Source organism: Aplysia californica, unplaced genomic scaffold, assembly GCF_000002075.1.
Source record: "Aplysia californica isolate F4 #8 unplaced genomic scaffold, AplCal3.0 scaffold00008, whole genome shotgun sequence".
Classification (NCBI taxonomy): domain Eukaryota; kingdom Metazoa; phylum Mollusca; class Gastropoda; order Aplysiida; family Aplysiidae; genus Aplysia; species Aplysia californica.
This window is the reverse complement of record NW_004797278.1, coordinates 360564-377512: the sequence shown is the minus strand read 5'-3', so window position 1 is coordinate 377512 and position 16949 is coordinate 360564. Positions and strand designations below refer to the sequence as shown.

General features: G+C 38.2%; 1 protein-coding gene across 2 annotated transcripts in view; it reads left to right on the top strand.

Moving 5' to 3' along the window:
- The first annotated feature begins 421 nt into the window (after positions 1-421).
- LOC101862231 (polycomb group RING finger protein 3) overlaps positions 422-16949 on the top strand; it is a 19956-nt gene continuing 3428 nt past the window's right edge. Inside the window, exons 1-9 of one of the 2 annotated variants that reach the window (XM_005089665.3) lie at positions 422-588; positions 1960-2179; positions 3560-3656; positions 9608-9663; positions 10419-10469; positions 12933-13104; positions 13811-13832; positions 14256-14348; positions 15091-15183. In XM_005089665.3, the coding sequence (XP_005089722.1) occupies positions 1981-2179; positions 3560-3656; positions 9608-9663; positions 10419-10469; positions 12933-13104; positions 13811-13832; positions 14256-14348; positions 15091-15183 (783 nt within the window). In that variant the 5' untranslated portion in view covers positions 422-588; positions 1960-1980. Of the gene's footprint in view, positions 589-979; positions 1052-1959; positions 2180-3559; positions 3657-9607; positions 9664-10418; positions 10470-12932; positions 13105-13810; positions 13833-14255; positions 14349-15090; positions 15184-16949 lie in introns of those variants that run through there. The other variant, XM_013082011.2, reaches the window with a different exon arrangement.

Here is a 16949-nt window from a genome sequence, read left to right as displayed (position 1 = left end):
GTGATGAAACCAGGCGCTCGTCAAAATAATGAAATTGAAGAAATGTATTTTTGCCCTTTGAACCCCCTTTATCTAGATCTAGATCTAGATCTATTAAAAAATCGTTTGCCTGCTTTCACGGTGAGTTGATAATATTCATGATCTTCTCCTCCTAGTTCAATGTAGTTAACTAGGAAAAATCCACTTAATTTCATAGTGGAACCTTTGGGACATTTTGAAGAGAATCATTAATTGCTAAATTGATTTTAACAACATGTAGATCTAGATCTAGATCGCCTATCATGTAAAGTTTTCAGAAGAAGAGGCATCAGTTTGTTTGGTGCACAACCAACCATGCCAACCAACGAGTTGGCGCACACGAGACGAGGCTAGGCTAGCCTTGGCCAGGCGACTGGGCCTATTTGGTACATGTAGTAGCCTAGGCTAGACGGCGGGTTTTTCTTACGGGATGGCGGGTAATCTGGCAAGAAGCAGACGTCCAATTCCCGGCCAAACGCAAGGCCTTGGCTGACAAAAAGGGTGGATTCGGATCATCGGATGACAAGCGAACAGGCATAGATCTAGCCTAGCTCTACTCTATAGCCACAGGTTGGTATTTCGTGATATCAGGAAAGAATTTCTCAATAACTTTTGATGGACAGAACCTTTAAGGCAAGGTTTATGTTCTTTCACTTTCGAGATGACGGAACCGAAACGTGATTGACGAACAATTGACGAACTTTAAAATGTTATTGACTGACTAATTGGTTGGAATTGGAGTGAAGTGAAAGTTGGCAACGTGATCGCTTGCTCATTCACTCTACCTTTTAGATCCAATAAATCTAGACCTAGCTAGATATCTAGATATAGATCTATATATCTAGATCTAGATCTAGATCTAGATGTAGATCTGCATCTAGATCTAGATTCTAGATATAAATCTAGATCTCTAGAATCTAAAACATTTGCTTACTTTTGGAAATATTATGTAGACTAGATCTAGATCTAGATCTAGATTCAAGGTTAGATTCTAAGTATTACCCCCACCCCTGGCCGTTGGAATGGATGATGAGTAAATGGATTTCTCAGCATTTTTGCAATTTTTGGACTTGTTTTTAGCTGATCAAGACAAATGTTTAACATTTACTTGTCAGGAAACTAGAATCTAGATCTCTAGACTCTAGATTAGATAAGACTAGATTCAAAGAGATCTAGATCTAGATCTGGAGTCTGGAGTCTAGATTCTAGATCACATAGATTTCTAGATTAGTTCGGCCCTAGAAGGCCAGCTAAATCTAGATTCTAGATCTAGAGATCTATAGTAGGCCTATAGCCTTGCCTTTGGAACATTTATTATCACCACATGATTAGATTCTAGATCAAGATCTAGATCTAGATCTAGAATCTAGTAGATATCTGGATCTTTTTATTATATTGCTTGACCGTATAACTTTTTATTGGTAAAAGGAAGCCTTGGTAAAATCCTGGTGAGGTTCTAATGTCTAATAATGTAAAATTATTGTGGTAGGCCTACCTAGCTTTTTAACAAGTAGATCTAGATATCTAGACTCTCTAATTTAATTTAGGCTCGTTTATTTTATGCTTGGCTTATAAGAGTCAGTAAATTTTTACTTTCACTTTCACTCCCACACACAGATGCACTGCCTCGGGGTCAAATTGCTTCAGATCACACATTATAAAGTAGGCTAATAAAGCCACTAAAACTGGCGCAAATCAAATATTTTCAAGAAAATGACAGACCTTACTGCAAAATATCAAATTATGGGTCAAAATGGGGTGGGGGGGGGGGGGGGGGGGCTTTTGACCTGAGCAGTTTTTTTCCTTCAAGTTGTGTCTCCAAAGACCAAGTTTTATAAATTTTCTTTTACTTGTATGTAATATTCAATCTATATGTATTTGTAGGAATTTTACCATTTAAGGAAATCATCATGCGCTTTCTTTCTCCCATGTTTGTTTCAGAATCAGATTTCTGGAGTAAAAATGACCTCAGAAGTTCAAGACACTGTTGACGAGAGCCGAGCTTGTGCAGCAGAAAGCAGTTTGCACAGATGGCCAAGGCGTATCGATGAAAATAACACTTTGTGGATACCTATTCATTCTGTAAATCCGCATTTGATATGTGGCCTTTGCCAGGGATATTTGTATGAAGCATGCACCATAACAGAATGCATGCATTCATGTAAGTAGTTAAGATTTTAAATTTTGCAAACCATTTGCTATGATTTTTTATGAACCAGTAGCCTGTAGCTAAGTCTTTTTTACATTTGAACTACATTTTATAATTTTTTCTTGCCTTTTTCAACATTGATTTTAAGAAAATTTGGATTTTGACAAAAATATTTTTTAGTTTTTTAACACAACTGATACCGGTACCATAAATTAAGAAACTGCAATTTTTTTTTTAATTAAAAAAATTGGGGTGTTGTACATTTTAACGTCTGGCCAACAATATGAGATCAATTAGGTTATATAGCCAACAGATGTAATGTTCACTCTTCCGTAGAGATGGATGACCACCAAATGGATTGAAAGCAAGCTAAGAGGATGTGAAAGGAGATGTTTTTAAAGGATACTTGGCATATCTGAGGAAGAAAAAAACCTTCAAAAAGTGAAATCTGCTGCAACAATCATTGCTATTTGAACAATCTCTCTAAACTGAAGAAAAACTGGCGGTCCTGTTGGTTTTGGTTTAAGCAGACTCCACTCTGTAGTTACCAACAAGGAGGTAGCCAACTGCTCCAGAGTATAGAAGACTCCAACTCGGAAGAATTGAAGAGAAGATGATCGAGATGACTTTTTCACATTCTCTGTATTGACTGGTTTAGACATCCTAAATAGCACTGACTTGGACCCCAAAAGAGAAGGAAAAGGGGAAAACTAAAGAACCAAGTGGAGAACTATACAAACAAGCGCTTCCCACATCCCTTAGACCTCAGCTGTCCAAGACGACCACTTTTCTCCTCGACAAAGGATGGCCATCTTTAACAATTTTGACTGTATACATGCTTAGCAACTTTCTAATGAATATAATATGTATTTTTGTTTTTTTAACGGAACTGATTTTTTAGGAAAGCCAGAGAGGTTTTTGTAACAAAACTAGATAGATAACGGACATATTTTTTTTTCCCAGATGAATTTTGCGATGTAAAATGTGAAGTTCCAAAGGGAAAATATGTTAAGAAAAGTAGTCTCTTTTCGAAATCTGTTGTCAATCTGATGATTTTTTAATACTGTTTTGTGCAAGCACTCACTCTCTGTCATGAAGTCAAGTTGCACGTTGGTTAGTATTTTTTCAGTTTAGTCTTACATAACAATACATCACACCCAGTGACTAGAGGCATAGATTATTTAGGCCGAATTTTTTTTTATATCTCTGTCTCTCTATCATGTTCCTCAGTCATGTAATAAATGAATTTTCAAAACAATATTTAATATATATTGATATGTAGATCTAGTAGTAGAACTTAGTGATTATGTGATAGTCATGCCTGTTTTGTAAACTATTCATTACAAAATGTTAAATTTTATGAATAAAGCGTTCCATTCTTTTTTATTGCAGTTTGCAAGAACTGTATTGTAAAGCATCTGGAAAGAAGCTTGAATTGTCCAATGTGTGCAATACTCATACATCCAACAGATCCTTTTGTACACATCAGGTAGGTCAATATTTGATATTATATTATACACAGTTGAACCTGCTCTAATAACCACTTACTGACTACATTTACCTGTACAAATGACCACTTCTCCCACTGCGTTTCTTTTTTTCTTCTTTTTGGTTTAATATACAGTGGAATCCTGTTATAACAAGAGGGATGGAACTGGTGCGGGATGTCCGATATAGCAGGATTCTCGTTATAAGGGATCCAGTAATAAATTCAAGGAAAATAGTAAAGTACGCCTAATCTATGAGTTTGGTGTTCTGTTTATTTCTTTTTGTTATCTCCCCTGATTATAGCTTTGTTCAACATGACCTCTAGGTCTTACTTGATCAAAAATCAAATGAGGTTTCTTTCTCTAGTGCTAGCGATGTTGACAGCTCGGCATTGGCGATCAGAATAAAAGTTCTCTAGGCTAACTTGCCCGCTGTGTTGTCCCCCACCCTGCCACACCCTGTGGTACGTTCCCGCGTCTGCTTGTGCACGTCACACATTCGCTCCATCCATCACAGCACTGTGGCATCTCCATCCCCGCATCGGAGAAGTGAGACGCATGATAGGCCTAGATAATCTAGACTAGGCTGGCCTATCACTATCAGGCAATGTGTTCTGCTTCACAACGGCTTGTCTGCGCCTGCCACACCCTCCCCACTCATTCGCTCCGGCCTTCTTCTTTGGCACACATGGGCTGTCCCATTCTTTGTTTCGCTAGATCACCAACAAGTTTCTCAACTGGCGAGGTTTTTATGTATAAATGGCCTATGCTCTGTGCACAGCAGCAGCAATATTCCGCTATAACCGACTTGCATGTTTGTCTGATTGCACTATAGCAGTATTTTATTTACAAAGATAAGGAAAAAAAACGGGGTTTTAGAATAATGTCTGTAAAACAGACTTCTCGTTATTTCAGGACTCGTTATAAGTGGACTCCACTGTATTATTGTCATTGTCCAAGATGACTACTTTTCTCCTTGACAGTGGGTGGTCGTCATGGACAGTTTCAACTTTTTATACTCTTTTTTTGTTGTTGTTTGTTTGCAAGTGTTTTACGGCGCTCGAAACTGCTTAAGGTCATATGAGCACATGGGACACGCCAAACATTTTCAATAGGCAGGAAATTTTGAGTTTTGCCCGGATGGCGTCCGAAGCCTACTCTTATCGATTTTGGACCACCAAGGGATCTTTAATGTGCGCAGCTTGCGCACAAGACCTCCGAGATTTTTCGCCCTTGTCCAAGAAGGCTAGGTGTAGATTTTCCTACCAGAAGATCAGGGGTTTGGCTGAAAGGCAGCAGTAAGAAGATGCCAAGGAGTAGCAGAAAGGCAGCAGTAAGAAGATGCCAAGGAGTAGCAGTAGCAAGGCTGCCTAAAGAGTCAAGAGTCCAGTGGAGGGGGCAAAGGAGGTGAGGGGGTGATTTCTGAATTTTGCAAGAGAGAAGGAAAGAAGACAATTTTAGAGAAGAAAATTTTCTGTGGTTACCAGGATTAGAACCCTGGACCTTTGAATAAGAGGGGAACACCTTAACATCGAGGCCACAAGAGCCCCCTTTTTATACTCTGATAGCCTCTGAGGCTATGGTCAGATGTTCTGTTTTGGTAACGTTACAGGCATTTGCTCCATTCAATAGTTTTTGTGACCATTATACACAGTATACAGGGGAAACCATATGACAGGCCCGGTAATAACAGGGGACCGGTAATAACAGGGATTGTTTTTTTAAATCCCCGTTTTTTCCTACTCGTTGTCTCTATTACAAGTTATGGGCAATAACAGGGCCTCATTGGAGCCCAATCGGTTATAGCAGGAACAAAGGCTCGTTAACTGTGTAAAAAGTGAGTGAGAGAGAGAGAGAAACGCAGTGATGGAGCAAGCCCACCCAACCACGGCACTGCAAGCACACGCAGCGGGTGAAGCGACAGAGGGCTGCGGTGTGCTGCAGATTTCGATCTAGCCCTAAGCATAGCTACACTCAGGCGTAATGTGTCAAGCTCAGACCTGCTGTGGCAAGGGAAACTACTCACGAATAAATACAGCTGGATTAGTCCGTAAATGATTACTTCCCATGCATTTCTAATTTAACAGGGATCGTAAACAACAGGACTTTTTCTCTGGTCCCATCAATTATCCCTGTTATCAGAGCTGGTTGTAACGGAGTACAAGTACTCCGGTACTTGTACTTACGTTACAATTTTCGGTACTTTTACTGTACTCCGGTACATTTTGAGAACCAGTACTTTTACTGTACTCCGATACTTTTTATAAAAGTACTTTTGAGTACTTTTCAAGTACATTTTGAGTACTTTTGAAGCTTAATGAAAGAATAAGTGCCGCCATTTCCGATCATAATTTACGGAACAAACACCCGGGCGGGCACAGCCGACCAACCAAGAGTTAAAAGTTGAGATTAAAGAACTGCCCGTTGCGTCAAAGATCAGCCACTCTTGTGAAAGTGATCACATGCGCTGTAAAACTCCATGAAACGGTACAATGATCCTCAGACGGGATCACACCGAGGTGTGAACTGACCGATGGGCGTTTCTTTTCCCCAAACATCGCACTCGCATCTGAGCTCGCCACCTGAACTTTCATCCCTCGCTGGGTGGGTTGGGCCTACAAGTTCGCTCCAGGCAGGATCACATCGAACTGTGAACTCTTCCCAGACCATTGAAGTTGAAGGCAGTTTTTCTCTATTCCCGAATTTGAGAGACAGCCTGAATTTTAATTGGTGTGGTCACAGCGTAATGGTACGTAACGACAAAGGCGGGGGGGGGACTCAATCAGAGATGGAAGGCTACAATTTTTGGACAGGTAAAGGGGAGGGGCAACTGGATAAACGTAGATAAAGATCTCGAGACGATATGCTAATGGGTGTACGGTATAATATTATGGCTTGCCTCATGCCACCATGCTACTGTGATTGGTCATCAAGGATGACCACTCTTTGCTCGTCATATGTCATAAACCTACCCAGGGGTCACGTCAGTTCTTGGGTCACAGTAGATTCTTCCTTAGCTTCATCGGCTAAGATCCCATATTTCCCTTGCTCCCGAGCACTGGGATCTTAGGCGGAGACTACTGTAGTAGAGAATTTTTGGTTACACTACACTTACTAGACTCTAGGAAATTACATGTAGGCCTATTTTGGTTTGCCGTGGGCGCCGTGGACTACACCGTGTGACCAAACTCTGTCTTACCACTACTATAATCAATTGAAACTGAAACTGAGTTCTCAATGTATATCAATCTAACAATTTTTTAGGCTACCTAAATTTCTTTTTTCCTTTTTTTTGTGGTTTGTGCTTAAAGCTACCTTGATTCCTTGAGGATTTGTTAAAGAAGAATTCAAAGCACTTTTTTTTGCTGGCCATTTTCATCAATTTTTTATTTTCTTAGATCTACATTTTCCAATTTTGATACTTTTCCTACTTTCCGACCTCTAGGACTGACTTACATAATTTGATCATATTGTCTAGCTCAAACAAATTCTATTCATAATATCACTTACTCACTAGTTGCGTCTGTTTGTTTGCTGGGTTTTTTTTTTCAATTTCACGGACAATTTCCACCTACGTTCAGTGCGTATATTCAAATGCTTTATATACTGTTTACATTATTAGTAATAAATGGCCGATTTTGTCAAATATACTAGATATGTTATTCAATATGATGTTTTGCATTAGCACTGAAGTGTTTTAGCATATTAGCAGAAAGTACTCAAAATGTACTCATAAGTACTTTTTTAAAAAGTACTTGTATTCAAGTACATTTTACAGGAAAGTACTTTTACTGTACTTAAGTACATATTTTAGATTGTACTTAAATTTGTACTTAAGTACCTTTTTAAAAGTACTTTAACAGCTCTGCCTGTTATATCAGGTTTCCACTGCATAGATTCCCAAGATTAAATGCAAGTATAGGGTGATGGTGCTTGCCCCTCATCCCAAAGCACACTCAAATCAAATTTTTTAAGTGTCTTTTGGCTTTGTCAGAAGAAACCCTTTGTTTTTGGTCAGATCAAATTTTAAACCTTTTAGTTGAGATGGAGTCCCGTCTTTTTTTTTAGAATGTAAGGATGGAACACTCAAGGTCCAGTCTATAGTTATATATATCCATACATTTTAGACACTTCCGTGGTTTAGAATAAGAAAAGAACAGGCCAACTACACTTGCGAAACTTGAAAAATATAACTCTTCTTTCAAAAAGTGAGGGTACTTGCTTATACAGTGGAACTCGAATTCAACAAGATGAGATAGTTTCCCGTTTTTTCTTCTTCTTTAAAATCAATAAGAATGACCCGGAGCACTTAAAAGCGAGCTTGGATTCAACGAGGTCGCTTCCAGGGTGAACAGACCCCGCAGACGTGGCTTCGCTCATTTTTCTCCCAGAACAAACTTGATCTATTCCCGGAAACCATCCAATTGCACCTGCATCGTGAACCATTATTCACTTAGCCGATTGCATGCGACCAATCAGTGGCCTTTTTTCATACCAACACATGCGTTGTTGACACGCGCACGTGTCTACTTTGGCGTGTGTCGGGGTCGGATGGGCGGCTTGCACACATGTGGCTGTGTGTGTGGGGGGAGGGAAGCGGGGGGTACCAGTGGTCCGGGTGTGGAAGGTCGCAGAGATCGCAAACACGTCAGTCTTTTTTTTCCCCTCGGCAACTGATCACTATTACAATGATAAGCTAGTCTTGACGTAGATCTACATGATGAATTGTGTGCTGGTCTATGGAATCAAAGGTTGCCGTATGCAAGAACACAACTTTTTAGTAAACAATTTAGATGACTCAGGCGTGTGCATTTGAACGAATCGTGTCTTTTTTTACTCAGCTCATAATATGCAGGCACTTCAGGCACTACTTGTGACTTTTCTTTGTACATTACTTGCTCAGTGTCTGTAATTATCTTCACAAAACCTCATGTTTTCTATAACGAACACTCAGATTCAACGAAATTTTAGGTCAGGCCCGGCGACCTCGTTGAATCCGAGTTCCACTGTATGGCGTGGGTGGCTTAGTGGTTAAGCTCTCGGACTCGCAACCGTAAGATCATGGGTTCAAATCCAGTCAGGGACCTGACGTTGTGTCCTTGGGAAAGGCATCAGACATGAACTTTCTTCACTTCATCCTGTTTGGAATGAGCCTAAAGACAGTGAATGGTCTTCTGAGTTTGTTAGTGATAGTGTCTGCGGGCTTAATTACTGAATTAGTTGCTTACACTGTATGCTTCCCTGGAAGCCGAGAATGCTCCTGATTGTTCTAGGGTTTGTGGGGTAATAATACAGTGTAAAGCGCATAGAGCTTGCTTTGAGCAGGGATATAAATTAAGTTATTATTAATATTACATACAATACACAGAGATACATTTTGATCATCTTCATATGAATTGTCAAATTGGAAACAGACATTGTTGATCACAGTTTGACCCTCATTTCTCTGCTCGGATCCTCTCAAATAACATTTATTATCCTGTCTTTCCCAAGATAAATATATATATACTCAGTAACAAGAGAATAAAAGTTTGGGCAGTGCCTCAGTAGCCCATTGTAATCATTAGATACAAGAACACAGGAAGCATAAAGAAAGATTTGAATTCAGGTGTTAAACATTAATTTTTCATGCAGAAGGTCCAAGGAAGTGATTTTCTAATCAAGATGGGGACAAACTCGAGATTGATCCTACTGAGATATTTTGGGCCCGGTGTCATAAAAAGGGTCTGGTACTTGATAGACGTGACATTTAAGTAAATGTAAGTCACGTTTAATGAACATCGGTTGATACTGAAATCTGTTTAATGCATTTTTTTGGCCAGGTATTATATACTTCAACATGAACTTTTTCTTCGTCCTGCAAATAGGTTTCCCATTGTTCATAAAACAGTGAAACTAAGATTCAGAATTTTATCTTTTGGGTTATTTGTAATGTTCTTTTTTTTATTTACAGGTTAGATGGCTTATTACAAGACATTGTGTATGCTCTTCTGCCCCATGTTGAAAAAGGTAAGTGCTTTATTATTTTTTTTGTAAAGGAGAGAGCAATATTTTTCGCGATTGTGCTATTTCAAAAAACACTTTAAAATTTCTGTGGGTCAGAACTAATTATTTAGTTTTGTGTTTTGTGTACAGGTGTCATTGTTTAAGAGTAAAACGTTTGAAGTGCTCAAAGATTTTGTTATCCTTTTCATTTTTGTTTCAACATGCAGGTGCTTTCTGCCACTATAGTTTTTATATGTACAATCAGCTAACGGTCTTACAAAAGAAGCCAGAGTAGCTTGCTGTATGTTTTACCCCTAACATTTTTGGTGGTTGTGTTCCGCGCTATTTAAGATCTTGTACAATTTTATCATTATTGTGAGCTCTTCAGTTTCATTATCATACATTATGTTAATTTTAATGTTCATATTTTTACACTTACACTTTTGATACCTAGCTTTGTATCATTCTTGTGAGCTCTTCGGATTCATACATTAATTTTAATTTTCACATTTGTACACTTTTGAAAATATATGTGAATATTCCTTGATGTGAGTAAAAGAATAAAGATGGAAGTGAATGAAAAAAAAACCTATTAAAAAAATATAAAATATTAACAGAATTTTCAGATTGACGCGCAAGTATATGATCGTTAAAACATGCGCGCCGATTGGTAAATTTCGCGGAACAGCTGTACTAACGTATTGCTACTATCCAAGCTATTAAAAAAATGTTCTGTTCTTTTATCTGCACTCATGATCTTATTTCATTCTTGTCTACAGAGGAGTTAGAGAGAGAGAGACTGTTCTACGAGAAGCATGGAGACAGTTTAGGTATGCAGCAGAAAACTTTTCCTAACATTTCAAAACATGAGATTTTCTGATGAAGTGAATTAGTATATGATATTATAAATATAACTCTAGTCATAAATTAATTCATTGTAAATATCTATTATATTTTAAAAAAGGAAATGTATGTACTTTTCCACCCCCTTGATATAAGATCATGTTGGAGGGGGTTTTCAACCCTGCCTGTCAAGGCCTACGGCGCTGGGAGGGATTCAACATCTCAGTAGAAAGACGAAGATGCTCGATAAAAATGCTTCCCTCACAGACTCACAGCAATCCAACTTGGGTGGTCTCCTGCATGTAACAGCGATGCACGTAATCTCTACACTGCAGATACCAGTATTGTAACAAGTTTTATCAGGCGTTTAGAATGCTTTTTTTTTCTATCTTGTATATGTGCCAAACTGGTATGCTTGATACACAGTTTTGTTTCTTTCACTGTTTCTCTTTAGATATTGTCAACTCTTTGAGATGGCCTCCAATTTACTTGTTTGTAATAATTATTATTATTTTATCTAACCCTTTATTTCAAAGATTGCTCTTATTCATTTTTAAAAAGTTAGTGCTGTTAGAATGAGAATTTAGTCAAAGACAAGAAAGAATATTTAGTCAAAGACAAGAAAGAATATTTAGTCAAAGACAAGAAAGAATATTCGGGGAAAGGCATTTAAGAAGCTTTAATGGCAATGACTACTGTTGCTGGTATGAAGATTGCTGACAGATTGTTTTTGATATTGTTAGAAGTGCTCTTTCTTCAAGGATATAATGTAGTATTTGACAGGGATAGAGATGATGTTTACAGAAATGTAGTTTTCGTTATCAGTTTTTCCCCAATCCTCTTCCACTTAACACAATAGTCTCCTTTGGTTTACTTTACCAACAGTATCTGTAAAGAAAAAAGCAAATGGTTTTGTATAGAAGTTTCAATAAGAAGCAAGTAGACTGCTCAGTGCCTTGATCATTCTCAAATGGAGCATAGATTGTCGATCAATCTTGAAGATTTAAAATTGCAGTATAAATGTTGTGATCTAAAAGAAAGGATTCATACCAATATCATGGTCTGGAGTGAACTGTTATGATTACTCTGTAAACTTGAATTCCAGTTTTTGTTGCCATGAAGTTTTCAGGGGTTTGGGAATATCAAGAGTTTGATGATTTTCAGAACTTGAAAGCCTTCGCATTATGTTGCCATATATGTGAATTGTTTCGCAAAAAAAATGTTGAATTAATTTATCAAATTATCATTTATATTATATGTACAGTAGTCTCCGCCTAAGATCCCGGTGCTCGGGAGCAAAGAAATGCGGGATCTTAGGCGAACCGGGATCTTAACCGACAATCCCAGGGAAGAATCTGTGGGGACCAATGTTAAGGCTTACAATCAGTAAAATGGTCTCCCTCCACCCTAAAATGAACTGACGTGACCCCTTGGTTGGTTTGTGACGTATGGAGAGCAATGAGTGGTTAACCTTGATGGCCTATCACAGTGCATAGTGCCATGAAGCGTACCATTTTCACGTATTATCCTATCATGAGTCTCAAGATCTACGCTTATTCAGTTGCCCCTCCCCCTTACCTGTAGAAAATTTATAGCTTTCCATCTCAGACTGAGCTAACCCCCTCCCCAAACGCCTTTGTCGTTACACACCATTACGTCGTGAACACACCAATTAAAATTCAGTCTGTCTAGCAAATTCGGGCTTAGAGACAACTGCTGCATTCAACGCCTACTGCAATGGTCAGGGAAGAGTTCACGGTGCGAGGTGATCCCGCCTGGAACGAACGTGTAGGCCCTTTCCACCCAGCGAGTGATGTAAGTTTAGGGGGGGAGCTCAGGTGTGAGTGTGATGCGTGGGGAAAAGAAACGCGTCGGTCAGTTCACACCCCGGTGTGATCCCGTCGGGGGCAAACATTGTATCGCTTCATCCAGTTTTACAGCGTGTATGTGATCACATTCACGATTGTGGCTGATCTTTGACGCGACGGACAGTTTATTGATCTCAACTTTTCACTCTTGGTTGATCGGCTGTGCCCGCCCGCGTTTTTGTTCCGCAAATTATGATTTGAAATGCAGGATGGATCTTAGCCGAATGTAGACCTTCAGAGTGAATCAGAGCGGGATCTTAGGGGTGACTTTTGTATAGCAAAAATTCTGTTTTCTTAAAACAGCGGAATCTTAAGCGAACCGGGATCGTAAGCGGTGGGATCTTAGGCGGAGACTACTGTATAATACTTTGTTTTATGTACATGCATGTCGATTAATTTTTAAGATGTGATGTCTTTTTCGTTGTAATGTGCATTGAGTATTTTTTTAGAAAATGGAAATGCGCAGTATAAATGCAATTTATTATTATTATTATTATTTGCTGATTGTACAAAAATGTTTAATGTTTGTTTACCTATGTTTTGAGGGCAAATTAATTTGAATGTATGAAATTTTCTTGATAGGATACCCTGAACAGAAAAAAGAGAAATCAGCTTCAGTTCCATATGCTCATCCTGGTTATCCGCTGTCGCTGTCTAAATCTCACCCTCACTCTACCTGCCCACTGCCCAGCACACATACTTCTCACAGATCTGGCTATGTATCTCCAGTTTCACTGTGCTTGCAGTGCTTGAAGTAAGTATTGAACTTGCAGAATAATTGTGGAAATCATATCGTCTTGATAAGGTGCAATATTATATTATGTTCCAGTCTCCTATATACTGTATGTAAGATAGAATGAACATTTTAAGTTCAAGATTGTTTCGTTTGGACTTTGAGAGTTTGAAGGAAGTTACCAGGTGGCTCCAGTAAATCTTTACCCTTTGAAATATCTGATAACACTGTCAAAAGAAACATGAGAATCTGTTTACTGTGTCCAATAATTTATTACAATTTCTCAGAAGACAAGAGTCGAAACTTTGTATTTCTTGGTAATAGTTGAAAGGCGCATTATGATTAGGTGTAAGAATGGAACAGTGAACACCCTTGTTTTGGTTGTTATGTCACCCATTTTTGTTAAGTTTATTTTGAGCTACAGAGGAGAGCATGTCTGATTTGCTGAGCTACAAAAGCACAGTGTAAAACACCTGTTCATATGGTAATGGAAAAATAATTATTCTTTCAAGAAACAGACAATTTTTTTTTCATGTTATACTGAACTTTTAATTTAGAAGTGAATTTAAGGCTAAGAGGTATTTTATTGTGTGATTTGAAAATTCCCATGTTTCCGTTATATCAGCTAGTGATGTTTTCTATATGAGTCATCAGGCTGTGATAGAATGGAAATATTTCTTTTTTGAGTCCAAAGATTTAATTGGCTTTCTTTTTTTTTTCTTTTCAGTTCAGAAGTGCAACAGAAACTGGTAAGTTTTGTTTCCCAGTTTCACTGTTCAAATAGGTGTTGTTTGGTACTTATTTGCTTTGTGGAGATGCTAGTGCTGCCATCATTTTTAAAAGTACAGTATATATGCAGTTTTTACAGTTTGAATAGCTTAAATACCCCTTTCAACTCTGAATGTTTTGGGGCGGGGGGGCTCTGAATTTACCGTTCATCCGGCCCTCCGAATTTACCGTTCATCCGCGCAATAGGACTGAACCAAATGGCGGTGGAAAACATCTAAAACTCCCCCAAACAACCTAGGTTCAAAAGACTCCATTGGGGATTCAAATCAGGGCCGCCCACTTTGTTGTCTAGCATGATACCGTGGTAACGACTTGCATTTGGTTTTTTTGTTTGTATGGGGGGATGACATGTTGCTTAAATTTTTTCGCATTTCATATTACAGGGCAAGCAATATGTACGAGTCACAGGAGGGGCAACAGTGCGAAGTCTCTCAGTGTTCTTAAAGAAAAAACTTCAAGTTGAAGACACCCATAATGTAAGTGAAAGTCTTGTCCTTCAGATATTTTTCTGTTTCAGCCTAATTATTTTTTAGGCTATAATCTTTGATAATCATCTTTAATACACTGCTTTGATTCTTGAGTGGAGCAGGGTAATAGTTTGGGATTGTTTTTGTATAGAATAACTCAGATTACCCTTTTTACTTTTGGGGTTTTCTGTAGAAAGTTTCACCAGCAATTCTGCATTTTTCTTAAATTTGTGGTCAAATTCCTGCATATTTAGGCTTCAGAGTTGCAAGGTAATTCACTGGGAAAATGTATTAATTTGGCTGAATATTATAGCAGCAACTTGATGCAGATTTAATACCGGAATATGATTCAGCTTCAAGTGATCATCCTCACAGACTCTCTATTGTGAGTGAACTACCTTTTCTTCACTATCATCATTCAATTGGCCTTTCAGACTTGATGGATGTCTACTTGAAATAATGGGTTGTCTTTTCTCAGAGTTAATTTGACATATATTAATTATATGACATTTTACTCATAGCCCATCGTGGTCATCAATCCCAATAGAAATGCGGTATTTATTTTTAGAACACTGCCTGCAGATGAATCTTATAAGCAGTTATCAGTGTTTATTGTGAATCTGATGTTTAACTTAATGTACCCTCATTAAAAAGACAATGATTTTTAAAAAAAATGTTGTTTCTGTTAATTTTGAGTGTGTGTCTCAAAACTTGTTTGTAAGTGTTAAATACTTTTTTGGTATCATTTCAGATTGAGCTCTACTGCCCTTGTAAGTCTGGCTTTGTGTCTTTAAGTAGTGGCCACACTCTAAAAGCCGTCAAAGATTTGTATTGTTATGATCAGGTAAGCTGTACAATGGGAACATATTTTGGAAAATGAGAAATGTTGTAGGTTTTCCTTCTTTTCCCAAAACTCACAAATGGATTGATAACATTCTTTGGCAATTAAGTCATAATTTTACATTTATCTAAACATTAGTGCATGGACAGACATGAAGCTTCAGTCCTTCATGTTTCTATTTTTCTGTGGGTTTTTTTTTATGTGTGAGAGGACAGGCTGTAAAGAAAATTGCTCTGTATAGCTTTCTATCTAAACGATTTAGGATTATTTGTATTCCCTCACTGTTACTCTCAAACTTAAAACCATGTATATCTCAAGAGACAAGCAAGCAAGTCCTAGGTCTTGACCTTTCATTTCAACATAGTATAATGTGACACGACTAGCTTAGATTAGAAAAAAGATGTGTCAAACTGTTCTTTCTACTGAGCGTGAGAAACTAATTAGAACAAAAAAATGCATTCCTTATTTCTCTTTAGACTCTATTTTTTACCACTCCAACTACATGCACTCCAGACAATATGTAGGAAGTTTCTTTTACTCACGCTTCAGTGGAGGACCTAGAAGTGCCCAAAGACTGAAGGAAAGGTGAAATTGAACATGTTCTCATCAGAGAACTTATTTTTGCAAGTTATGACCCTCTCTGAGGAAGAACCACAGAATCTGATGGATATCTTTTTATCTTTTTTCAAATTATTTTTTTGCTGCATATAAACTGGCAGTAGACAACAGAAAACCATTGCTCTTATCTCCCAAGAACAATTATGAAAAACAAAATTTATTTCTCAAAATTGAGGGCAAACGAGGCAGGGGTAGGCCCAGAGCAACCTTCTTGGAGAACCTAAACAGATGGGTGACTTGGAAAGACCATGGTAATGTAGCTTTTTGAAGAGCATCCGAGCAAAGGAATGAATGGAGAGCCATGATCTCTGATGTCTGCCGCAGATATGGCGTTTGATGATGATTGATGATGATGATATACAGTCTTGCCAGAAATTGCTATTGAAAGTAAAAACTGGATAGTACACCTAAAAACTTTGTCAAGACTTAGATATCAGCACTTGTAAAACTTGCATAAACGTGAACAAAAATATCAAAGAAAGCTTGATGTTAGAAAAGACTCAACATCAAGACCCAAGGTGAAAGTGTACTAAGCATGCATTCTGAGTCCAACTGTTTGTCACCTCAGAACTATTTTGTCCAAAGTTCACGTTTTACAGAGGCAACATGTTGTAGGCGAGTGAGGCCATACTAGTATCTTCATGTCAGGTGAAAAAGTTCAATATGTTTCACATGGGAGATTTCTCTCATATAGGTACTGAAATTCTTGGTAGTGCAGTGTATTTTCACTGCTCGTGCAACACAGGCTCAGATGGATAAACACATACACTACGTGGAAGATGGGAGACTGTAAAAAAAACATCCTCTTATGGATATCTAGGGAATGGAAGGAAGAAACATTTCTGCTGAGATACCAAGATGCCTGCAAGAGTGACATGGTCTCAACTTTAGACCTGTGGAACATGTGAAGAAGAAGGACACATTAATGAAGATGTGTGCCTGTGTGTCCTTATATAACAAAATTAGGGTATAAAAATATAGGGTCAAATTTCACAAGTCAGAATGAGTTGCAATGCTTTGTTAGATAGATACCGTAGAACGTTCTCTAATGTATGTGTAGTATAAGGTTTTACGGCGCTCGCAACTGCTATGGTCATATGAGCGTGCGAAACACAAGTTGTTCACTTTTGCAAAAGTTCACTTCACGACTG